General features: G+C 42.4%; 1 protein-coding gene across 2 annotated transcripts in view; it reads right to left on the bottom strand.

The window, feature by feature from the left end:
- The window catches only part of LOC115478843 (ubiquitin carboxyl-terminal hydrolase 47-like), a 110,434-nt gene extending 96,725 nt beyond the window's left edge, over positions 1-13,709 (bottom strand). Inside the window, exons 1-4 of one of the 2 annotated variants that reach the window (XM_030216466.1) lie at positions 13,513-13,709; positions 8,488-8,589; positions 4,648-4,656; positions 4,035-4,157 (exon numbers count right to left, since the gene is read on the bottom strand). In XM_030216466.1, coding sequence (XP_030072326.1) covers positions 4,035-4,157; positions 4,648-4,656; positions 8,488-8,589; positions 13,513-13,651 — 373 coding nt within the window. In that variant the 5' untranslated portion in view covers positions 13,652-13,709. Of the gene's footprint in view, positions 1-4,034; positions 4,158-4,647; positions 4,657-8,486; positions 8,590-13,512 lie in introns of both variants that reach the window. The other variant, XM_030216467.1, reaches the window with a different exon arrangement.
- Positions 13,710-25,751: the final 12,042 nt, after the last annotated feature.

Raw genomic sequence — 25,751 nt, forward strand, 5'->3', positions numbered from 1 at the left:
TATCCACAGTCCTAGCTAGGTGAAAGAGGTCAGGGAAAGTCAACTCTCTTCTCTTTGATGAATTATAGCTAAGTGTAGGACTGGTCTTCTGAAAGTAATAACAAACCATGCCTGTGTGCCATTAAGCAAGACTAACCTCTTAATGAACCCAGTTTAAGCTATAACCGGGAATCTGATTATGTGAATAATAATAAAATGCAGGAGATAGGTGCCACATTGTCTAGTTTGAGAGGCCCCAGGTCATAGGTCAGTTTAGGAAATATCTCAAACCTATGTAACTGATATTTTTAAGTAATGTGTAAGTAATAATTAGTTCAAGACAGGGTAATCAATCTATTCTTTACCATCTGGTGAGAAAGGGGGCCAGAAGGGCTTAGGACCCTATATAAAGGAGAGCAGAAGCAGCTTACGTTAGAGGACAGACAGGAGACGCAGGATCCAGAGAGCTCAGAAGAAGAGACACAGAAGGACAGGACACAGAGAGAGCTAGAGCTGATGTCCTACTTTGTTTGCTGGCAAATAAAGAAGATTTCTCTCTCATTCTGGTGTGTGGTGTTTGACTCCTGAAGTACCACAGATTCTGCTAACAATAGTGGTAATTCCTGCAACAATAGAGAATGGGGGAAGAGGAGAGGTTGGTTTAGGTGGGAAGATAAAAAGCTCAGTTTTGCATATATTAAGTTTCAGGTGGCGGTGAGACATCCAGGCAGCAATGTCAGACAGGCAGGCAGATGCCTTGGCCTGGGTTTCTGCCGAGATTTCTGGTGTGCAGAGGTAGATCTGGGAGTCATCAGCGTAAAGATGATACTGAAAACCGTGGGGTGAGATCAGAGCACCAAGGGAGGAAGTACAGATGGAGAAAAAGAGAGGTCCTAGGACAGATCCTTGAGGTACACCCACTGACAGCGGGATAGAGGGTAACAAAATAATGACATTCTTATTTCTTGTCCCGGGGGCCCAGCCTCCCCCCAGGGATATCTCCACCCACAGCACACACCAGCAGTTATGCTGAGTCTGAAAACTGTAAATGCTGTTATTCAAGCAGTCACCCTTGCACTTTTGATAGCTCTCCCCATAGTGAATTTCACAATATCTCTGTTTCCCACTCTTATTATTCCCACCCCGCCTCCCACCCCCCTTTATATCCCCCCCCCCCCCCCCCCCCCCCCCACATTCCCTTGTACAGCTCCATCCCATTCCTGACATGGAGATTGAAACCACGTTTACTGATTGAGGCCCCGCGCCCCCAACCATTCCAGTTACCATACAAAATCAACAGAGTAAATTATCACCCCAACATAACTCACTAGTTCCACTTTTGCAATGATTGTTAACGGTTACTCCGTTTACTTATCTCAGTCTCCTGAAGGGCTGCTCTGCAACTCTGGGGCAAGTCCTACTATAAAGTCCTGGGCTTTCTCCACAGAGTTGAAAGTTTGCCAGCAGCCATTATAGTGCACCTTGAGAACCGTAGGGTAGAGGAAAAGGAATTTAATATTTTTCTCATGTAGTTGTTTACAAAGCGGGGTGAATAGCCTTCTTCGCTCTTGTAGAGACGGCGAGTAATCTTGAAAAATTTTTATGCTGTGTCTCTCAAACTGTGTCGTATCTCTTTTCAGTCGGAATCCTCTTAAAATCTCCTCTTTGTGTATGTAGTTGTGTATTTTTATTATGACCACTTGGGGAGTCTGGTGGCCCTCTTGCACTCTTCCCATGCGGTATGCTCATTCCAGGAACAGGGGACCTGCCCGGTCTGATAGCGCATACTCTTCAGCCAGCCAACTCTCTAACCTGGATATCAAGTGCCTCTCTGGTAGGCCCACTATCCTCAAATTGGCCCACCTAGAACTGTTCTCCAGGTCATCTACTTTGGCGGACAATTCCTTCACCTTTGCCTGCATTTTGTCCAGGGCCTCTGACGTCGAAGGAGGTGCGTCTTTCAGCACCGAGAACCGCTGCTCTAATTCTCCTGTTCTCCTTGTCACATCCTCTTGCAATGTTTCACATTGTGAAATTTGGTCTATCAAATGCGTGAATTTGGGTTCCAGTGCTTTTTCAATCGCCATCGTTAGCTGAGTTACTTGTTCGTTAGAGAAGCATGGCTCACTCGGCGCCATCTTTTCTTATGTCCTGTTCTCAGCAGCACGCGTTTTATCTTTCTCCTTCTTTTTCTTTGTTCCTTTGCCTACTATCATGCCAGGTTTGACTTCTATATATTTGTCCATCCGACAAGTGTTTTCTGAAGGCGGTTCGTTAATTTTGCTCTGTTTTATAATGTTTTGGAGCGCCGGGGCCTCACAGAGCATGAAATCTGTGTCTCACTCTCTCAGTGCATCACGTGGTCTCTCCCTGGAACCTTTTTTTAAAAATCGGCATTACATTGGCCACCCTCCAATCTTCCGGTACCATGCTTAATTTTAAAGATAAATTACATATTACTAACAATATCCTCCTGGTTAAGCATTTGTCTTACCCACTCCTACCTCTGTTACTACTTCTCATCATATCCAGTCTTAGCCCTGGTACTGTCCCCCCTTGCTGGAAAAATGCTGTCTTCTATCCCCTTATTAAGAAACTCCATCTCAACCTTTCCCTCTCCTCAAGCTTTTGTCCCATTTCCAATCTTCCCTTTTTTTCCAAAATACTTGAAAAACTTGTCTTTCTTCAGTTTAATCAGCATCTGGAAAGCTCTAACGTTCTTCATCCCTACCAAGCCTGATTTCATCCTAGCCACAGCACAGAGACACTATTACTTGCACTCCATGATTCTATTCACACAGCTTTAGATCATTACCACTCTGTCATCTTAGTGTATTTCCTCTGCCTTCAAAATCGTCAATCACACTCTGTTGCTTCGCCATCTTCATTCTTGCAGTATCTCTTGTACAGTTCTCGCTAGGTTCACAAGTTTTCTTACTAGCCATACCTTTCAACTTACATTTGGCCAGAACGGTGATATAAATTGGCCAATTTTTTGGTCAAAAACCATAAGTCCCTTTTTATCTGCTGGCATTTCACAATCATCTTGATTTATTTTTCACAAAGCCTACTGGATGCCTTCAAAATTACTGGAAATAACCATATCAACACTTCCACCCTTATGTTGGTCTTGTTCTTCACCTGATGGAGACCTGGTTCATATGTTCCTCAAGTGCAAACATGTTAACAAATTTTGGTCTCAAATATGGAAAAGAACTACCAAAATCTTTTCAATTTCGTCACCCATACTCATAACCTATGATGTGATAATACTACGTTCTTCCTCCTGGCAAACTTTCTTTGGATGATCAATATCATAAATCCCAATCCCCGCCAGCCGAGGAGGTCCTCTTCTTCCCGCAAAGGCTTCGTTCTGTTTCTGACGTCCGACTCACAGAAACAGAATGAAGCCTTGCAGATCAGCCAGCCTTCGTTCTGTTTCTGTGAGTCTGACGTCCTGTACGTACAACGTGCAGGACATCAGAAACAGAACAAAGCCTTCGCGGGAAGAAGAGGACTACCTCGGCTGGCGGGGATTGGGGTCCCCCGCCAGCAAAGGTAGGTGACGGCGGGGGAGGGTTGGCAGTGGGAGGGGGGTCGAGAGGGTCGTCGGCAGGGGTCGACAAAGTTGGCGGGAGCGGGGGGTTGGCGGCACCAGGGGGGGCTAAAATGTACCCCCTCACCTCGGGCTCTAGACCCCCCCTCCTGCCGAAGTCTGGCTACGCCCCTGCATCTGATGCTATCATAGAGCCGGGTATGTAAAGTTTCTTTCACATTTTTGCAGGGTGAGAGGGGGACAGTGACTACTGGGGGAGTAAGGGGAGGTCATGACTGAATCCCTCCAGTGGTCATCTGGTCATTTAGTCACATTTTTGTGCCGTATTCATTATAAAACAGGTCCAAATGCTGGTTTGTGCCACTTTTTTGAATGTTTTTCTGTTTTGAAAATAAGCCCCTAAACCAACAGAAATACAAGATATATTATAACTAATTTTAAGATTAAATTTTGCAATATGTTAATGAAAAAACAAAACAGACAAGGGAAGCCAGTTTACCATTGTTGATCCCTAGAGAATCTGTGATCTCCTGGGTGGAAGGGGCTGTTCTTCCATACTGCAGATTAATAAACAGTTTCTGAAGCTGGTACACAATTCCAGGCTGACCCCAAATCCTGAAATTAGTAAAACAAGAGTGAAGGAAAGAATAATCACACCTGAAATGGAAGATGTAGATCAATCAAATTCATGTATGCAGAAGAGGACAATTTTTTGCTTTATACAGGGGCTCTTTTACAAAGGTGCAGGGTGCGGGTAGCAAGCGCCAAATCGGAATTACCACTGGGCTAGCACATGCGGCTGGCGGTAATTCCAAGATTGGCACACGCCGAATCCCTTGGTAGAAAGCCCTTACGGCTAGGTCAATGGGTGGCGATAAGGACTCAGGCCGTAAATAGGCACCTGCTAGTTATAATTTTGCCACATGCCCATTAAAAGAATCCCTTTTTTTTTTTCAGACATTGTAAAGAAATGGCCCAGTGCAAGTCCAAAACACGTGCTCACACTACTGCTGGCCAATTTTTACCATGTCTTTATACAAGGACCCCGTAAGAGGGAGCATACATTTAGCCACAGTAAGAAGATGTGTTCCAAAGGGACATCTTTTGTTATAGAGAGGGAAAATAAGGGCATAACTTGGAATTTCAACTCTACATTATTTTCTGTTCAAAAATTACCCACAGAAAAATCGTGAGGAAATGTCCTTTGTATCCATGGCACATTCCAAAGGGAAAGTATGCACAAAGCGCCAGATTCTATACATGATGCTAAAAAAATCCGCGTGGTAAACATTTCCAACTAAGCGTATTCTATAAGCAGTGCCTTGATTTAGGCAAGGTATATAGAATACACTTAGTTGATATTCTAGCGCCTAAAGCTCTGCCGAGCAGGGACTGTCTCTTCATGTTCAAGTGTACAGCACTGCATACATCTAGTAGCGCTATAGAAATGATAAGTAGTAGTAGTAGTAAAAGTACACATCCAGTTACACCAACAAAAATGTGGCATAAATCCCTGCATGTCGATTTTTGGTGGGTTTTGGAGGGCTTACACTTTCCAGCACAAGCGTAACAGGTAGAGTGGGATATGGGCCTGGCTCCTCTTCTCTACAGTGCACCGACCACTAAGTTACACTAGGGACCTGCTTGCTGCTCTAATAGGACTGGCCATAACATCTGATGCTGTCATAGAGCCTGGTATATACTTTCTTTCATACCTTAGTGGAAGAAGAGGACTACCTCGGCTGGCGGGGATTGGGGTCAGTGAGAGGGGGTCAGTGACCACTGGGGGAGTAAGGGGAGGTCATCCCTGAATCCCTCTAGTGGTCATCTGGTCATTTAGGGCACCTTTGTGTGCCTTTTTCATTATAAAAACAGGTCTAGACCAAAATGTTTCAAATGCAGACTGAACGTTTTTGTTGTGTTACATTATGGCGGGAAATACCCACATCCCACCCTCAACATGCCCTGACATGCCCCCTTGTGATCTGCACGCACTGCTAACGAACTTGATATCAAAACGTTCTATAACTACGCTTGTAAATTTTGGCACGCCCATGAAACACCTATTTCCCTGCCCATAGCCATGCCCCTTTTGAACTGCATGCATTAGAATTTAGGCGCAGTACGTTACAGAATTAGGAATTTGTGCGCATAAATTCTAATTATTGCCAATTAGTGCTCATTATTACTTGTTAAATGCTGTTAATAACGATGATTAGCTTGTTAAGCCAAGTTACGTTTGTAGTTATAGAACACGCTTGGATTTTTGCACGGAGCTCTAGCCACGCTATATAGAATCCGGCAGAAAGTAAGTAGCATGGACTTTCTCAAAATACAGTGTTTGACAATTGCCTCACCCCAATGCAACGTTTGAAAATATGGAGGCAATTCTAAAACTGGGTGCCTCCATTTAGATGTCCTGAGAATGAGAGGTGAAAGCCTATTATATAACTGCATCGGGTTGCCCAGATTCCGTTACAGAATACAAGCGTAACTACTACTACTACTACTTAGCATTTCTATAGTGCTACCAGGGTTACAAGTTTAAACATGGGGAAGGACAATCCCTGCTCAAGAGAGCTTACAATCTAAAGTAACCTGGTATCCGGCGCACCTTACATTTACACACCCACAGTTATTCTAGCCACAGAGCTGATGTAATTGCAGTTAAGTGAGTATTCTGTAAGTTATACATGTACAGTGGGGGAAATAAGTATTTGATCCCTTGCTGATTTTGTAAGTTTGCCCACTGACAAAGACATGAGCAGCCCATAATTGAAGGGTAGGTTATTGGTAACAGTGAGAGATAGCACATCACAAATTAAATCCGGAAAATCACATTGTGGAAAGTATATGAATTTATTTGCATTCTGCAGAGGGAAATAAGTATTTGATCCCTCTGGCAAACAAGACCTAATACTTGGTGGCAAAACCCTTGTTGGCAAGCACAGCGGTCATACGTCTTCTGTAGTTGATGATGAGGTTTGCACACATGTCAGGAGGAATTTTGGTCCACTTCTCTTTGCAGATCATCTCTAAATCATTAAGAGTTCTGGGCTGTCGCTTGGCAACTCGCAGCTTCAGCTCCCTCCATAAGTTTTCAATGGGATTAAGGTCTGGTGACTGGCTAGGCCACTCCATGACCCTAATGTGCTTCTTCCTGAGCCACTCCTTTGTTGCCTTGGCTGTATGTTTTGGGTCATTGTCGTGCTGGAAGACCCAGCCACGACCCATTTTTAAGGCCCTGGCGGAGGGAAGGAGGTTGTCACTCAGAATTGTACGGTACATGGCCCCATCCATTCTCCCATTGATGCGGTGAAGTAGTCCTGTGCCCTTAGCAGAGAAACACCCCCAAAACATAACATTTCCGTCTCCATGCTTGACAGTGGGGACGGTGTTCTTTGGGTCATAGGCAGCATTTCTCTTCCTCCAAACACGGCGAGTTGAGTTCATGCCAAAGAGCTCAATTTTTGTCTCATCTGACCACAGCACCTTCTCCCAATCACTCTCGGCATCATCCAGGTGTTCACTGGCAAACTTCAGACGGGCCGTCACATGTGCCTTCCGGAGCAGGGGGACCTTGCGGGCACTGCAGGATTGCAATCCGTTATGTCGTAATGTGTTACCAATGGTTTTCGTGGTGACAGTGGTCCCAGCTGCCTTGAGATCATTGACAAGTTCCCCCCTTGTAGTTGTAGGCTGATTTCTAACCTTCCTCATGATCAAGGATACCCCACGAGGTGAGATTTTGCGTGGAGCCCCAGATCTTTGTCGATTGACAGTCATTTTGTACTTCTTCCATTTTCTTACTATGGCACCAACAGTTGTCTCCTTCTCGCCCAGCGTCTTACTGATGGTTTTGTAGCCCATTCCAGCCTTGTGCAGGTGTATGATCTTGTCCCTGACATCCTTAGACAGCTCCTTGCTCTTGGCCATTTTGTAGAGGTTAGAGTCTGACTGATTCACTGAGTCTGTGGACAGGTGTCTTTCATACAGGTGACCATTGCCGACAGCTGTCTGTCATGCAGGTAACGAGTTGATTTGGAGCATCTACCTGGTCTGTAGGGGCCAGATCTCTTACTGGTTGGTGGGGGATCAAATACTTATTTCCCTCTGCAGAATGCAAATAAATTCATATACTTTCCACAATGTGATTTTCCGGATTTAATTTGTGATGTGCTATCTCTCACTGTTACCAATAACCTACCCTTCAATTATGGGCTGCTCATGTCTTTGTCAGTGGGCAAACTTACAAAATCAGCAAGGGATCAAATACTTATTTCCCCCACTGTAGGTGGGAACCTGTCCGTGCTAAGCCAATATGTGTACCCTCCTTGCATGTACGTGCTATGCCACTTATTCATGCCCTTACAGATTAGCGCTTGGGTGCCCTGCAAGTACTTACGTATGTAACTGTACACTTAGCTGCAAATGGTTTAGTATTCTGTAAATTTACACACACAAGTGACATGTTAATGCGGATACCCAGTTATTGAATTGCCCTTCTCAAGTCTACTGTATTCTAAACAGAAGTGGCTAAAAGAGTTTCAAACAAAACAAATGAAAACTTAAATGTGCAATTAATGCTAGTTGAGTATCGTTATTTGACATATGAATATCAGAAACCCTGCACAATGTAGTCCTTCTTTATGCTAACTAAACATCCTAACACAAGATACTCAATTGGTCATCAGTCCTAGCTTCTCAGGACCCTACTAGAAGATGATGATGATCAATCTTACAGAAAGAATGCTGATTTCTATCTGAATGAACCTGAAAATGGAAATGTGGCTGGCAACAAAGCTTATCACCCAAAACTCATGATCTGACACACCAGCATCAGAGTAGGATATTCCAAAGTCAGTCACAAATCTATCCCACCTGATACTCAATGAAGGACCTGCACTAAATAAGTGAAGGCCTTGCATGACTGCAGAAATCATAGAAGTACCTGTAGTTGAAGAGGATATTTGTAAAGTTTGGTGCCAGGAATAGACACTGCAGCAGGCTGTTGAGGTAGCAAGTTGAACCCTGGTTCCGCAGACCAAGATATGCTGATATCAAAGGAAAACGAAGAGTTTACGAACAGATTTTCTCATTAAACAACTTAATTTCTTTGTGTCATTCAGGTGTGTGCTTTCTATAGAAGCCAAAGGCCTGCCTAAACTGTGGTCTTGGAAAACATTACATAACCGATAGAAATTAGCTAAAAGATTATAGGTACTGTGCTTTCATTAGCACACTTTAAAAACTGTAACGTGTGCAATTGATTTAACATGAGTACAACTAATTTGGGTGCATTAAAAAATATTTACTAAAATGAATGTGTGAAACGAATTGGAGAAACAAACTGGGAAAATAAAACGCCCCAAATAAAAAAGCTGAAAAATTAACTGAAAATTCACTTTATGTACATTATTGTGATTTATTGGAAGACATTTCCATGCACAAAAGAGGGTTTCATGTATAGAAACAGGGCTTTTTGAAACTGTCCAACAGAAAAGCATGTTAAGTATATGCGCATATCAGAAGGACATTCCTGGGAGCAAGACTGGGGTGAAAAATGCAAATACACACATGCTTTTGGATTTCTAAATGCATACATGTTAAGTATTCACAGAAAAGAACCTGCAAAAAAGCAGATTTGCAGGCGAACTCTGCCTCACCCAATTTTCAAAGAGAATCTTTCCCTTTCAACACTGATGTAAGTCTGCAGTAAAAAGTGTCCATAGACGGTACATGTACATACATTGTTTGAAAGTTCTCCAGTATAATACGTTCTGTGTAGATACCTTAGGGTATTGGTATGCGTGAGACAGTAACCTGAGTTCCTGAAAGTCTATATATATATATATATATATATATATATATATATAATCTTAATTAACCAGATTCCTCAAAGAAAATTTAAACCATTTCTGTACTGGTAGTAGTGGGAAGAAGGTTCACATTGGCTGAGGTAATGAGTTGAATTTTCTGACTTACTTTGGGAAAGGGAAATGGGACTTCATATACCACCTTTCTGTGGTTTTTGCAACTACATTCAAAGCAATTTACATAGTGTATACAGGTACTTATTTGTATCTGGGACAACGGAGGGGTAAGTGACTTGCCCAGAGTCACAAGGAACTGCAGTGGGAATTGAACCCAGTTCTCCTCCTTTTCCTGACTCTTGATGCAGGGAACATCGCTGAAACATGGCCATGCCGAGTCTTATCTCTAGAGTTTATATTTTGTGCCACACACATCTGTAGTTGAGCAAGATCATTTGTACATTGAAATACTTGGACAATTTTAAGAAGAATTTTCATTTAAAAAAATTTTAGTATTTATTCATTGTTTTCTCTCCTTTGTCTACATCACCCTCACTGCTTCAATGCACACCATTCTAATACATGCAATAATAACGTTTACTCCTGATACAGTAAACTAATGGTACGCAAATTACAGCAGTGTTAAAAAAAAAGCAGGCTCTGTCAGAAAGTGCACACTGCACAAATAACATGTAGTCACTTGCAGTATAGCAAGTAACATGTCTCCCTTTCTGAGTATGACCAAGTATTAGTTCATGCACTGTCTTTAATAACCTATTTCAAAGCTCCCAGGATTTACAAACGAATGCCTACGTCAGGGGCAATAAGAAATGGACCCAGGAGGACACACATTGATCAGCATTGGTAGAGTTTTTAGGTTAGCACCAGCTGGTTCTTATTGCCCCTGAAGCAGCCTGTAGTTATGGCGAAACAAGGTAAAATGCTGGAAACAAAAAAAGGGGTGGGGAAAATAGGCTCTATTCAAACAATGGGGCAGACGTATAAATTAGTTAAAACAATGATTTTTATTGTGAATAGGTGACTCAACACAGCCATGTTTCGGCGCCGTAGCACCTTCCTCAGGAGTCTTCCGGAAGTGTTTCAATCTTTGGGGTGATTGGCACACTGGGGAAAAAACACTAGGGGATACACAATCCTTTCTTCCAAAGGAGTATTCAATGATTAGATGGGTAACACTCAGGAAGATAATGGCATAAAGAAATGCACAGTTCCTCCCGACGTGGCCACGTTTCGCCTTCAGGCTGCGTCAGGGGTAAAACTAAAAATCAGAGGTGATCAACATACCCCTTCAAAAAAAGCTGTGCTTGTTAACAGACACTGCTCTGGATCAAAGTGCAACAGCATGCTGGACCATGTTTGGGTGTGGGGTAGAAGATAAAATGCTGGACCATGTGTAGGAGTATGCCTTGACAATTTTAGCGCTTTGTAAGTGTGCCGTGAAACCAAAAAGGATTCCTATCAGGCACCCTCTGAGTGTCTAATTAATAAAAACACAGTTATAGACTTACCCCCACAATGTCCCCCACCATCACCATATACCACCTACCCATGGCATCCAGACAGTAGCAGTGAGAGTCTTTCACACTACTCCTCGTCATAGGAGCCAACTTTTCAAAATGATTGGGGGTGCTAAACCCAACAGAAACTACCCTTCCCTGGACACAGTCAAGGAGTTTGCTCAATATTGGGGGTGCTCAAGCACCTATAACACACACAGAGATGGCTCCTATGCTCCTCACCTATCTTTCTGCCTCTATATACAGCCAGTACCCAGGGCCGTGCCAATGCAGTAAGCACCGCAGGGCACCTTTTTCCTGAGGTCAGATCACTTGCAAAATGTTTGACTTGAAGCTGTGATTCTCTTCTCTACTGTCTCCTCTCCTACAGCAGTGCTCACTGAGACATGCAGGCTCTGCTGAACTTGTTTGAAAAGATACACCGAGTGCTATATATGCCATTGGTGTAAAAAGAACTCCTCATTCAGGGTGAGCTTGAACAACATTCAAATTAAAGAGAACAGCCAGGTTTGGAGAGAGGTGTGCAACTGAGACTGGAGAGAAATAAAAACTAAATAGTGTAATTGTTAAAATCTGTAAGTGGTTCAAAGTTTTTGGGGTTTTTTTTTCTGAGCTTGTACACCCAGAGGAGGGCTTAACTGCATAATTATCAGGTAACCTGATAGCTACAGCTGAAAGCCATTTCATTGGCTGGTGGTTCCAACAGTACCAGAGGAAGTTTAGCTAACGTGTAGTGTATAATAGCTGGTAAGTGAAAAATCTGATTGGTTTTTTTTGGTGTTTGTTTTTATATAAAAGATTCTCCTTGGATAGGAAGTCTGTGATATGTGAAAATATATTTTGCTTTAATGAAATTGCTAAACTTTAGAGTCAAGAGACTTATCAATGATCAGAAAAAGAAAGTCACCAGACAACAAAGGTAGAGAAAAATCATTTTATTTTCATTTTAGTGTTTGGAATATGTCCACTTTGAGATTTACATCTGCTATCTTATTTTGCAATGTATAGCAATTTGTTTCTAAGAATATTGCTGACAATTCCGGTCAGTGTGGCAAATGGTGAGCGATCATTTTCACGGTTAAAAATCATAAAAAACTAGTAAAAAATGCCCATTTCAAAAGGGAAGGAAACGGGTGATAGCAAGGCCATCCCTCACCCTCCCTCCCTGTTCCAGACACTGCCGTCCCTCTGTTTTCATCCCCCTTTCCGCGACCCAGTCAACCCCCCCTTCTCGGCGAAAAACATCCCCCGCCACCGTCCAGTACCTGTGCTGATGGGGGACCCCAACCTCCGTCAGCAGAAGTCCTGTGCTGGCCTTCGAGGCGTTGCTTCTTCAATGATTTTGTGTCCAAGTTGCTCTGCGTGCGTCTGACATCAGACGCACGCAGAGGAACTTGAATCGAAGATCATTGGAGAAGCAAAGGCGCGAAGGCCAGCACAGGACTTCGGCTGACGGGGGTTGGAGTCCCCCGTCAGCACAGGTACTGGACGGCGGCGGGGGACGGTTTTCGCCAAGAAGGGGGGGTCGACTGGGTCGCGGAAAGGGGGGTGCAGTGGGCTGTAACACAGGGGGAGGGGTAGCCTCCCCTTGCTTTGGTATCAGCTATCACTGACGTCAGTGCGTGCCTGCCTAGCAGACCACCTCCGAGGGAGGCACGGTCCCAGGCACATCCTGTTGGAGGTGAGAATTATTATATAGGCTTATTTGCGATCAAGTATTTCACAAGAAAGGCTTGTAAGCCTTGCCATGATTGCTATAGAGAATGATATATGTGCCCAGTTAGATATCAAAGATTTAATTACTAATTTTGTGAACATGAAAGTACGAAAAGCTAAGTAGTTGTAAACCCTCTATTTGTTCAGCAATCCCACAAAGATGCACTCCTTCTTTCAGCTTCTATTTCCTTTGCATCTTGTGCCACACGGGGGGGGGGGGGGGGGGGGGGGGGGAGGGGGGCGCCAACTGATAGTCTGCAGGGGGGCACCAGAGACCCTAGGCACGGCCCTGCCAGTACCACATGTGCACTGAACTTAATATGGGAGGCACATCCCATTCACGATCTCCTGAGATCCCAGATGGAATGTGCTACCTATGAGGTTTCCATGTGTGCCATGAAAGCTGAAAATCAGAGAAGGCCATGGCAAATGGTTTTCTTCTGCTGGTCTGGTTTGAGGATCCTTGCCAGCCATGTTAATCCGAGCAGACCATGGCTAGGCTTGGGAAACTAGAGGGACCTGAGCCAAAAGTGGAGGGCTTTGGTCAGTCCCTCCAGGCTCAGTGGTGGCTACCCCCTGGTGAGATAATCCGTTGCTCTTTTTAAAAGCTGAGAACTTTAAACTGGTATCTATACAAGCAATCTCTGTAATGAATGTGTGGCCAATAAAGACAGATCACTTTGGAACTATTCTTGCAGTACAACCTACAGTTATGTGAAGTTCTAGGTATTGTAGCCACCAGTACAGAAAGGAGAGTGCCCTTGAAAATAATGCAAGATCCACTTTTAAAACTGTCTAAAATCTGAAACATCCCCCCCAGCTGCATGAGTACGATTAAGCGATCATTAGTGGCGAAAAGCTAATATCATACTAATGCATCCTATGGCATGTAGCTTCAGAACACACCCACCTGATCTGTTCCTTGGAGAATTTCGCAGCTTTGCATCTAAAATTTTTCTTTGCTTTCTTTTTCTGTAACATTGGTATAAACACAGCAAAGCCAACACAGCACAACTTCCAAAAATCCACATTCTGCCCCAGCCCCTCATAACCCCTTCTTCTCCGTCCCAGGCCCTGCAGAGAGAGAGAGATTTATATGACTCGTGTGTTTTTTTCTCTGCTGAGCTGCTTTCGATTGCCCATTTTCACTTTCACTTTCACGATTTCCTACAGTAGCGGTCGGTTCTCAGTCCCTGAGAAAACACCAGGGGCAGTCAAGATTTTATGAGATACATTTGCGGATGAAGGAGGTAGTGCATACAAACATATCTTATACATATTCATTGTGGATATCCTAAAAACCGGTTAAACTAGAAGTGCCCTGAGAACTGGGTTTACAGCCCCTGATCTTAGCTCCATAGCTAGAGTATGGAGAAAAGGTGCGTTTGGAAAGATCTTTTCTTGAATAAGAAATTGACCTTCTTGAAGTGACAATCATTCACGTCAGAGAAGCCATTCAACAATTATATTGCCGTTTTTTAATCAGATAAAAATGAATTACTACATGAACATTTAAAATTGGTGTTCAGGACATTTGTCCCAGTGTGAGGAAATGCTAAAACTGGATCAATGCATTAATTTTTATCAGTATAATAATACAATAATATCTAATATATACAACACAATATAAATGTACATGAAATGGCATATAAGAAAATAACACCCAAAAAGAAGAAAAAAATATATTTCTATATGGGCATAAAACATAAAAAAGTATATATGAATGCATACAAAAAAATGAAATTGATGCAGCGCATTGATGTACTAAATGGATACCACAGTACAATTTGGAACGATGTATCTAATGAAAAATGAAAGGAATAAAAAGTATATAGCTTAATAGTGAATTAGTATATATATGTGTGTCAAAAAATAGTGTCCAATAAAGAGTGTGCAGCCAAACACAATGCAGGATAATACAGGAGAACATGTGACTCTGTAAAAGCATAAGGACATGAAGATTAAGATTTGTATATACAATTTTTTATGAGTCATGCCCCAAACTGACAAACACTTCATACAAAGTAGATAATGCATTTGTTTTCTCCAAAGGGACAATGTTGGAGGTTCTGGATAAATCCATTGCAAAAAAATACAGCATTTTGCCATCAAGCAAGATTTTCTCACAAATAGTATGTGCTCCTAACTGGGCAATTCCAGCTCATCGTCCAAATCTAGTAAGCATAATTTTGGGGATTTGGGTACAGTATGTTGAAGAAGTCTCTCAAGGTAAGTCCACAGCATCTCCCAGTTTGGGAAATCTTCAAAACAAGACCACCAACTATGAATATAAGTACCTTCTTGAGCACACTTTGGACAATCAGAAGATCTAGTCGGCCAAATTTTATGCACACAACTAGGTCTCAGCCTCATATAAAGGTGATGCAAAACCTTGTAGTGTGTTTCCCAGATGGAGATAGGACTCAGTCAGTTCCAGTGCTCCAGACACTCCTTTTCTGAAGTTGATAGGAGTGTACTCATCCTGCAAATCGTGTGCCCATTGTTGGATGGTTCGTGCAAAAGGGTTATCAGCATGTTTTGCCATATATGCAGAATAATACGCTCCAATCAGGCCCTTTTCCACTGCATCTTGAGGCCAAAATTGTCGAAAGGAATCTGTAGTCCAGTGGGTAGGATGAGTTTGCAATAGAGTGGTATTGTAGTGGGAGGCCTGGATATAAAGATAATGATCCATCTCTCCAAGATCATAAGTGGCCTTCAGGTCATCAAAAGACGCTAGTTGAGCTGTATCAGAGTGTCTCAGTTGAAAAGCGTTTTTAAGTCCTTTATCCACCCAATGGCAAAAACTCAGTCCACTCATACCCAGAATAAAGTCATAATTACTCAGCAAAGGTAGGTAAGGAGAGCATGCTAGATGTAAACCAAAATGTCTCTGGCACTGTCTCCACGCCCACCTGGCTGAAGTGATCAAAGGATTAGCAAACAGATTCAATGGGGCAAGACATTTTGGATTCTAAATCCAAATTACAAAAAGTACTGATACCCAGCACCGCACTCAATCACAAAGAATTTTCATTACACATACTAGTACATTGTAAACCCTTAGATCAGAAAATCCCCAAACTCCCTCCAACTTCAGAACTGTCAGCCAGCTAAGACCCATACAAGACTTTCCCCCCTTCCCCCACTGAAACTTTGTGACCAGTTTATTCCAAAGTTGCAAATCTCTAGATGTAAGTTTCAAAGGGAGATGCTGTAACACATAAAGCCATTTAGGCAACAATATCATTTTTATCAAATGTATTCTCCCCATAAGAGTCATAGGTAAATCTTCCAGCAATCTAGGTTAGTTTTCATATTGGCCAGTAGGGGTCTGATATTTAAGGCATACAAAGTTTCCAAATGCATTGGAATCAAAAAGCCCAGATATTTAAAATGTCCCTTAGCCCACTGTAAAGGAAAAGGGCCAGGCCAATGATCTTCTTTGTCCGCTTGGAGCCAGAGCATGGTTGATTTAGCTAAATTAACTTTCAGACCAGTAAATTGACTAAAAGCTTAAATATGCGTCAGTACTCTAGGCAGAATTCTTTCAGGATTACTAAGAAACAAGAGGAGGTCATCAGCGAATAAAGCTGTTTTCAACTCATAAGATCCAACATGTATACCCTCCACCGTCTCATCCTGACACAATTTCTGAACCAAGGATTCAAGGCAAAGAACAAACTGAATCAGGAACAATGGACAGCCTTGACGGGTTCCATGCTCAATATGAAAAGAAGTAGAGAGAACTCCATTGACTAACATTTGGGCTCCTGGTAGCTTATATAACAATTGAATCCAGGTCAATAGAGTTCCAGTAATACCAAAGGCCTGAAGCATCACCCATAGATAAGGCCACGCAATACTATTAAATGCTTTTTCAATATCTAAACTAACTAAAGCAGTATAGATAGACAAGTGCTGTGCTTTCATATTAGCTATAAAGGCATTTTGAATATTAGAAACACTAGAACAACCCTGTACAAAGCCCATTTGTTACGAATTAACTAAATGAGGAACAACAGTTGTCAGTCTATTGGTAATAATTTTTGCAAAAATTTTCATATCAGTATTAAGGAGATTGACCTATAAGACTGTACCTGCATTAAATAAACTGACTGACCTCCAATGTGGCATCATATATCGCAACAAGTAAAGGAATAACATGATGACCCAGAGAAATAAAAATTTCAATGGTAAACCATCTGGGCCTGAAGTTTTACTTGTAGCCAACTGAGATATAGCCTTTTGTATCTCCTCCCCCCTTCAAGAGTGCATTTGAAGTGCCCAATTCCCTGTCAGTTAGGGTAAACAAATGTGCATCTCGCAAATTTGTACCCATAGATTCCAAATCATTGGAGGAGTAAGGGGGAGGCTCTTGGTTATATGGGGACATGAAGGAGCCAGGAAATGGGATCAGTGGGGGCAGGATGTTTGAGAGGAAATATTGATGAACACTGTGAAAGCAACTATATGCACCCAAATTTTGGAAAATAGATATAAGGTGCTTTTCTGGTGATACCTCACCCCAGCCTAGCCTAGCCCAGCCAAGGAACTGGTATCCAGCATGCTCATCTATGTACTGGAGAAAGTGTATGTGTGTGGTGTACATATTTGGGGCAGGGCTGGGCTGAGCAGGCTATGTTCACATGAGGCTCCTGCAACTTAGATTAAATAATACACTTTTTGTGTATTTACAACTCAGACTTTTACATACTTCTGTTCAGTCAATGTTGAGACACAAGTCCTCAGTTTTACTTTGAACTTCTTTCATTTATTTCATGTGGAAAAAAAGAAACTTTTATCTTCTCTTCATATTACAAAAAGCTCTCTCATGTCATGTGATCTGAGCTGGATCTATATTTACACCTAACTCTCCTCCTGGACTACAAAAAAAAAGCCTACAGCAACAACTTGACCATCTAAGGATATCAGAACCAGAAACTATAACGTGCATAGCTACAATCTGTACTTGAAAACAGGATCTCTCTCTACACTATGGTCCTCTCCAAAGAGCATCACGTGATGTGATATCTACCAGCAAGCCTTCTCCGGAGTAGCCATCATTCTCTGGAATGCACTCCCTGAAAGGCTTTGCTTAACACAAAACTCTCCCTACTTCAGGAAGCAGGTGAAAGCTTGGCTCTTCAACCAGGCCTTTAATAGAAGAAGTAACTAACTTGCTAGTCACACACACACACACAGGAAATGATACCGGTTACACATACTATAGAAGGACTTGTTTATGCATTCCTACCCTAGCTAAGATAATATTCAAGCACCTTTTTGACTTTATTTGTGCAACTTCTTTAAAATTAGTCCTCTAATTTTCTTACTTTTGTTCCATCTTTGCTTTCACCCTATGCTGCCTTTTAAAATGGTTTGTTACATATTGTGTTATTGTAATGTATTATTTATTTATATTTTGCTCACACCTTTTTCAGTAGTAGATCAAGGTGAGTTACATTCAGGTATACTGGATATTTCTCGGTCCCAGGAGGGCTCACAATCTAAGTTTGTATCTGAGGCAATGGAGGGTTAAGTGACTTGCCCAAGATCACAAGGAGCAGCAGTGGGATTTGAACCAGCCACCTCTGGATTGCAAGACTGGTGCTCTAACCACTAGGCCACTCCATATTATGCCATACTTTGTATTGTTATTTGAATATTTTTACTGCAGTAATTGTCTATTGCTTATGTTTGACCTATGTTTGACTTATTCTTACTATACACCGCCTTGAGTGAATTCCTTCACAAAGGCAGTAAAAAAAATCCTAATAAATACATAAATATGGCAAAACTACCCCATTATTCAGAAATATTGGGAAGGGGTGTCAGGTACAGATCCCTCTTAATCGTACATTTTTCATACTTTGTGTCTGTGCTGGGTATGGGGAGTGTCAGGTACAGATCCTTCTGAATTGTACATTTTTCATGTTTAATGTGTCTGTGCTGGGTGTGTGGAAAAGCTTGGATAAGATTATCAGGCATGTGATTGTAACAGCAAAATGTTGCGTTGCTGCAGTGTAGAAGAAGATGGATGCACTGTTTCTAGGATTGGAGATCTCAGTTAACAGAGGTGTATCAGATGGAGAAACTGACTGCCCATTTACATTCTTGGGGACTAGCAAGGGTGTGGGCTCTTTTATGGACTAAGTTGGGGACCTAGCAGGAGGGAGGGAGAGGGGAGAATTGATTCTCTTTGTTGGGGACAGAGAGTAGTGCAGGGGGGAAGTCTTTCTTGTTGAGATGGGAGCAGGTCCATGTACTATGTTTGTAGACAATGGTTTGTTGGATAGTTGTTGTTGGTATTTGATGTTGTGGGTGTTTGTGTGGAGGAGGTGATCCACCGAGGTGGGTGAACACTAACTCCCACGAGAAAACAACAGTTAAAAGGAAGTGGGAAGTGGACCAATGACTCCAGGGAGACGGGATACTGATGTATAAAGTACCACTTTATTCACAGACTCGACACAGTACCGTGTTTTGGCCACAGGCCTGCCTCAGGAGTCTTAAATGATTCTGGTACTAGGAATCGTCTGAAAGTTAGGTGGTCTTGAAAAAGACCTTTGAATGATTAAACAGATACTTTAAAGTCTCTGTGTAGTCTGTCAAAGTAAAACAGCGTATGCCTGCTTGTGAGGGAATCTGGTTTGTTTGGCCAAACAAACCTATATGATTCCCTCACAAGCAGTCATACGCTGTTTTACTTTTGACAGACTACACAGAGACTTTAAAGTATCTGTTTCAATCATTCAAAGGTCTTTTTCAAGACCACCTAACTTTCAGACGATTCCTAGTACCAGAATCATTTAAGACTCCTGAGGCAGGCCTGTGGCCAAAACACGGTACTGTGTCGAGTCTGTGAATAAAGTGGTACTTTATACATCAGTATCCCGTCTCCCTGGAGTCATTGGTCCACTTCCCACTTCCTTTTAACTGTGGGTATTTGTGTAAAATGTCAATTAAAAAAAAATAACTAGGCTGTGAATAGTTTCTGGCTATTTCTCTGAATTTTCAAGTGGGTTCTGGGTATCCACTGAAACATTCCCTTTTGTTTGGTGTTTGGCTTTTCCAAATGACACTGTCACTTTAAATGAGTGCTTTCTTTTCCCAGACCAGGAAAATAATAAAATCTACCCTCCTGAACTAATAAACATAAGGCAAATGCTCAGCAAAGTGAAAGTTAAAGCAGTTAGTACAGCAGCTCAGTAGTCACTGTGTCAGCCTCACCATGTCTGGCTCCACTGAAAGCCCCACTGAGGATATCTACACAGCTGAAGGAATTCAAGGTAATACTTCTTTCATTCCCACTTAAGAGACTTTTAGTAACATGACTGGACTGAGAGCTCATGAAAGCTACTTCCTGAAACTGCAACCAAAGCAACTGCTTCAGATGTTGCTAACAATTTACATTTCTCAAATTGTCTGTTCGTTCAGATCCTGACCAGAGCCAAAATGTTAAAGAATTGAAAAAACAGTTTGAGACCATCTCCAAATCCTTTGGAATCACAGGTATCATTTCTTTAACTAACCAAATAACTTAAGGTGGATGTCACGTTGCCTCAAACAGAATATGTTTGAAACACGATGCAATAAAGCATTGTGTTTGAGGTTGTAGTTTATATAACTATTTATATTCCACCTAAGATTCAATTTAATTCAATTTAGGTCTTATACATGACTAATATCCTCTGTGTAGGGTTCAGTGTGATTTACATCATTGGTGGAGCAACAATTATAATATTATAAGTAGGACATTGGGTGAATACAATAGATATAAAGTGTTATACAGTGTGGCTGTAGTCAGTGTTATTTGATAGTTCTAGAGTTTGTTAGGGGATCAATGATTGGTAATTCTTATATAACAGTGTTTGGGAAGGGGAAAGTTTTTAGCTTCTTTCGGAAGCCGAGGTAATTGTTCTCTAATCTAATAGCCAGAGGGATCGAGTTCCATAGTGCGATCCCTGATACCCAGAAGAGCGAGTTATAGGTCTTCTGTGATCGGATTCCCCTGTGAAAGGGTATGGCTAAGATCAATTGTTCTTTCAGTCTGTTGGAGTGAACAATGCAGACAGAAGAAATGTTAATCAGCAGTTCAGGGGTAGCACCTTGAAGAATCTGAAAGACTAGACATGCGACTTTAAACTTACTAAGCAGATCAGAGCAATGTGTACATAATCGAATAGGAAAAATAAACATTTAGCTAAAAGCTAGCAGAATTCATCTAGCACAATCAAAACAGAACAAAGACATCAGCCCCCCTTTTTTCAATTATAGCTCAAGAGGGATTAGGTATATTGTATGCATTTCTCTGTCCTTAGAGGGCTTACAATTTAACCCCCCTGTTTACTAAGCCATGTGGTACTGCCGACACTGCCCATTCAAAGTGAATAGGCTGTGTTTGCATTACTGCCGGGCAGCCGCTAGCGCAGTTTAGTAAACAAGGGGGTAAATTTGTACCTGATGTAATAGAGGGTTAAGTAACACATCAAAGGTCACAAGGAGCCCACAGGAGGATTTGAACTGGACTTCCTTGGTTCTAAGTTTGCTGCTCTAAGTATTAGCCCACTTCTCCACTTCAGTTGAGTACTACCCTAGGGGAAAAAGAAGATGTATTTATTTTATTTTATTTGTTGAGATGTGTTAATGGCCTTTAGGAAGAGATTTACCCAAGTCAATGTACAGTAGGTTAACAGATTGCCTTGAGCAAAAGTCCCTGGTTTCCTGCAACAGCCAAGGAGAGTTTTGTTCGGTTCATTAACCTTCATATTAATGTGTTAAAAAGTTCTAATGCATGTCAAAAATTGAATGTATGAAATGAAATTAAAAAGCCCAAACTGAAAACAAACAAAACATTTGTGCCATGTGCACATCCCTTTCATTAGCGCTAAACATCCGTTTCATTAGTGCTAATTCAAGGGTTGGTGGCGCCAGAAGGTTGCCATCTGTTTTCATTCTTAACAATAGGAAATATCAACATTACTTGCTGTTTGTGTTGAAAAATACTCTATAATCTTCAACTTTCTGACAAACTTTAAATAATTTAACACAGATATTGAAAGCATTGTAGGAGGCGGTGGGAACAAATGATAGACCTTTATCAAGTACCTTTATTTCTGTCAATTCTCTCTTTGAAATATGATTTATACTTACATTCTTTTATGTATTTATTTAACAGTTCTTGATTTGCCTCTGACCAGTGGCTACTGGATGTTTAATGGACTGAGTCATTCTGACTTGGCCAGTCTCAGCTCTGAATGCCAATTTCGCTCCAAGAAGCCTTTGCCAGGCTCTATGTGCCGATTGCACTCCCAGGAGCCTCCATCTCTTCTGGGCTCAGAGTGCCAATTGTGCTTCCAAAGTTCCAAGCACCAACTGCGCTCCTAGAAGCCTCCTCCTCTGCTGGGCTCTGTGTGCTGGCTATGCCCCCAAAGGCTTTGCTCTGAACTGGCTCCCAGGAGCTGCTGTGCCCTGAGCCTGCTCCCAAGGGCCACTCTGCTGCTGGATCTTGGCCCCCAACTGTGCCCCAAAGACCTTCCATCTCACCCTGAGCTGTTCCCCCAAAGCCTCCCTTCCCTGAGCCAATTCAGAAGGGCTGCTCAGTTTCAGGCGCTCAACAGCCTTTTTTTCTGCTTTGAACATGCTCATGCTCCCAAGGGTTTGTCTGCACTGAGCGTGCACTGTTGCTGTCTTCAGAAGAATTTCCAGGGGTCCCCTTCTCTGTCAGATCCATAGCTCCTAGCTCTCATAGCCAGTGGCCTATAGTTCCAAGGTTTTATTAACAGAAGGAAGCCTCCTTCTCAGCCAATAAGCCAAGAGCCAGAGATCTTAGACAGAATCACTGTATCAGAATGACATGTCCCTGATTCTGAAACCCAAGGAAAGGTCATACCTAGGTCACCCCACTTGTATTCTGTTGAGGAGTTTCCCTGATCCCATAATCAGTTTACCTTTACTTAGTGTGTGTGTATTAACCCCAACTTTATCAATTTTAATCGTTAAACATCCCCATAATGAGTGGAGTGGAATGGGTAGACATGAATCGTTTGTTTACTCTTTCCAAAAATACTAGGACTAGGGGGCATGCAAAGCTACAAAGAAGTGAATTTAAAACGAACCGTAGAAAAATTTTCTTCACTCAACGTGAACTCTGGAATTCGTTGCCAGAGAATGTGGTAAAGGTGGTTAGCTTAGTGAGGTTTAAAAAAGGTTTGGACGGCTTCCTAAAGGAAAAATCCATAGACCATTAGTAAAATGACTTAGGGAAAATCCACTGCTTATTTCTGGGATAAGCAGCATAAAATGTATTTAACTTTTTTGGGATCTTGCCAGGTATTTATGACCTGGATTGGTCACTGTTGGAAACAGGCTGCTGGGCTCGATGGACCTTTGGTCTGTCCCAGTGTGGCAATACTTATGTACTTATGTAAAGTGTGTGAATGTTGACATTTAGTCTGTCTTTCCTTGCTGTGAGAAATTAACAAACCTACCCACTGTGCTGTTCATCTCTTCTCTTAGCTCTGTGATGTAACAATCTTCAATGGTTACATTTTACTCACAGGGGCTGCTGAGCAAAAATATATAAGTTAAAAATGCTTTCTCTCTATCCTTCAGACAATTCACCTGAGCAAGAGAGAATAAATCTGCCTTTAAAAACACTTTAATGCAAGATTTCTTCCTTTCTCTTTGTGTTTCAAAAACCCCTTCCTTTAGGGGGGGGTTCACCAGCTAACAGGGTCTAAGTGATTTTTGAAGGTATTGACATCTGTCCACTTGATATTCAAAGCAATTACGTGGTCTTCTTTTTCAAATTGCTAAGTATCTCATACAAGAATAGTCCCAATTCCTCTGAAAAAGCTCTATAAAACACCACAGAAAACCAATCTGGACCTGGTGCTTTATTCAGAGTCAAAACCTTCAAAACTGTATAGATTTCCAACAGTTTTATTTCTGACTCCAAGGCCTATCTCTGCAAATCATCTGATCTGGGATGTTGCAGACTTCCCAGAAAATTGTATGCAAGTCTCATGTCCTCCTCCTGTACTGTACAAAGAACTATAAAAAAAATTTAACTCCTCTAGAATTTTGCCCTTTGTCTGCAGTATGCAAATGTGTTGCAACCTATTCTTCCTTCCTTTTAAATACTGGGACAAGATTCTCCCAGCCCTATTCTATTCTTGGAACTGACCATATTAAAGGGCAATTTTATAATCTAGTCTGTACCAGGACTAGTACTATCAGAAGGTTTGTATTGCACAATTAAGCAGTTTTTGAAGTGTACTTTGAAATGGTGCAGTAATTCTCTTATAACAGCTGATATCTATAAAGGAAACTAGGTTTTGCAAGACTTATGCATCCTTCCCCCAGCACCCCAGATAGACTTCAGTGCCACTGAATACCAGGGCTAAGTCCCATAAACTACTTGTAAATTCTGATATGGGTCTCGTGACAGGGAGGGATTTTTACTTCAATGCCCCAGCAAACAGTGCACTCAAGTACATATGTATATGTATTCAAACCAATTTAGCTGCAGATTTGACTGCAGACAATTACAAACAGAATAGCGGTTTCTGGTCCTTGATTTCTTGGGACACCCTAATTTCCCTGCTGCTGTTTAGGTTCCCAAGTGCTGTGGCTGCTGACCACATTTGTGCTCTTTCAAAAATTTTGCCTGCCAGGAAATAACTAAATTATGGTCATGGAAGTTGTTTCACATCAAAAATTTGTTTTGTTAGAGGCAGAGTTAGGGACAGTCCAGGTCTTTGCTAAAATGTTATCCTCCTAGTGGTGATATTCAACCACAGGAGGACAGATAATTTGTCCACCCAACTCGGATCACAGAAGTAGCAGGTATAAAGTTAACATGATAACTTATCCATTTAACTCTGTATTTTAAGCAATCCAAGTAGACGTACAGTATCACTCTAAACACACATAAAATTAACCAAATGAGGGGCCTTTATGCTAAAGTGGATTGATGTCATGTCCCCTACCTCAACGCAAGCGGCGTCCTTGTCCCGTCAACATGCATACTTGACTGGCACTGCCTGAGCCATGTGTGTGTAGTCCTTCTCTGAGTTTGTTCAGAGAGCGGTGGTTGCAGGCAGGGCCGGTCTTAAGCCGAGGTGACCGAGGTGGCAGCATAGGGCCTCGCGCATAAGGGGGCCCCGCGCGGCGCGCCTCAGTCAGCCTCCTTCGCTCCCAATTCCCGGCCGGCGCTATTTAAATTTACCTCCGCTCCGTTGCAGGCAGCTTGGCAGCGTCAGTGAAAACGCTGTCTGACGTCCCACCAGCCTTCCCTTCGCTCGTTCGTTCCCTCTCAGTGTCCCGCCCCCAAGGAAATGACATCAGAAGAAGGTGGGGCACTGAGGGAACGAACGAGCGAAGGGAAGGCTGATGGGACGTCAGACAGCATTTTCACTGACGCTGCCAAGCTGCCTGCAATGGAGGTAAATTTGAAGATTTGAAGAGAAGAGGGCGGGCAGGTGGACATGGGAGCGGGAGGGATGGGGAGAGAGGAGAGCATTGATCGATGGACATGGATGGAGGTCAGGGCCCAGGGAGAGAGGATTAATTTCTGGACATGGAGGGGAGGGAGGAGAATTGTTGGATCTGGATAGATGGAGGAGGGAAGGGGAGAGAGGAGCATCGATAGACATGGATGGGATGGGAGGGCAGGGCCCAGGGAGAGAGGAAAATTGCTGGACATGGATGGGAGGACAGGGCCCAGGGAGAGGAGGGGAGGGCAGGGGAGAGATGAGAATTGCTGGATATGGAATGGAGGGAAGGAAAGACAAAGGAAGGAGATGCACATGGATGTAAGGGAAGGGAGAGAGGAGAAATGGTGGACATGGATGTAGGGGAGGGGAGGAAAGTAGATGCACATGGATGGAGGGGAAATTGCTGAATTTAAGGGCTGGATCAGAACACTTTGGAGGCAGATGCTGAAACTAGAGAAAGGATAGGGACAGGGCTACAGATGGTAGACAGGACACAGGAGGATGGTGGACATGGTGAGAGAAAAAATATCAAATGGAAAGAAGACACTGCATAAAACAGAAGACACTGGGACCAAAGTGAGTAGAAAAACTAAATGATCAGACAACAAAGGTAGAAAAAAGTATTTTATTCAGAATTTATTAATTG

This window comes from Microcaecilia unicolor, chromosome 10 (genome assembly GCF_901765095.1).
Source record: "Microcaecilia unicolor chromosome 10, aMicUni1.1, whole genome shotgun sequence".
Classification (NCBI taxonomy): Eukaryota; Metazoa; Chordata; class Amphibia; order Gymnophiona; family Siphonopidae; genus Microcaecilia; species Microcaecilia unicolor.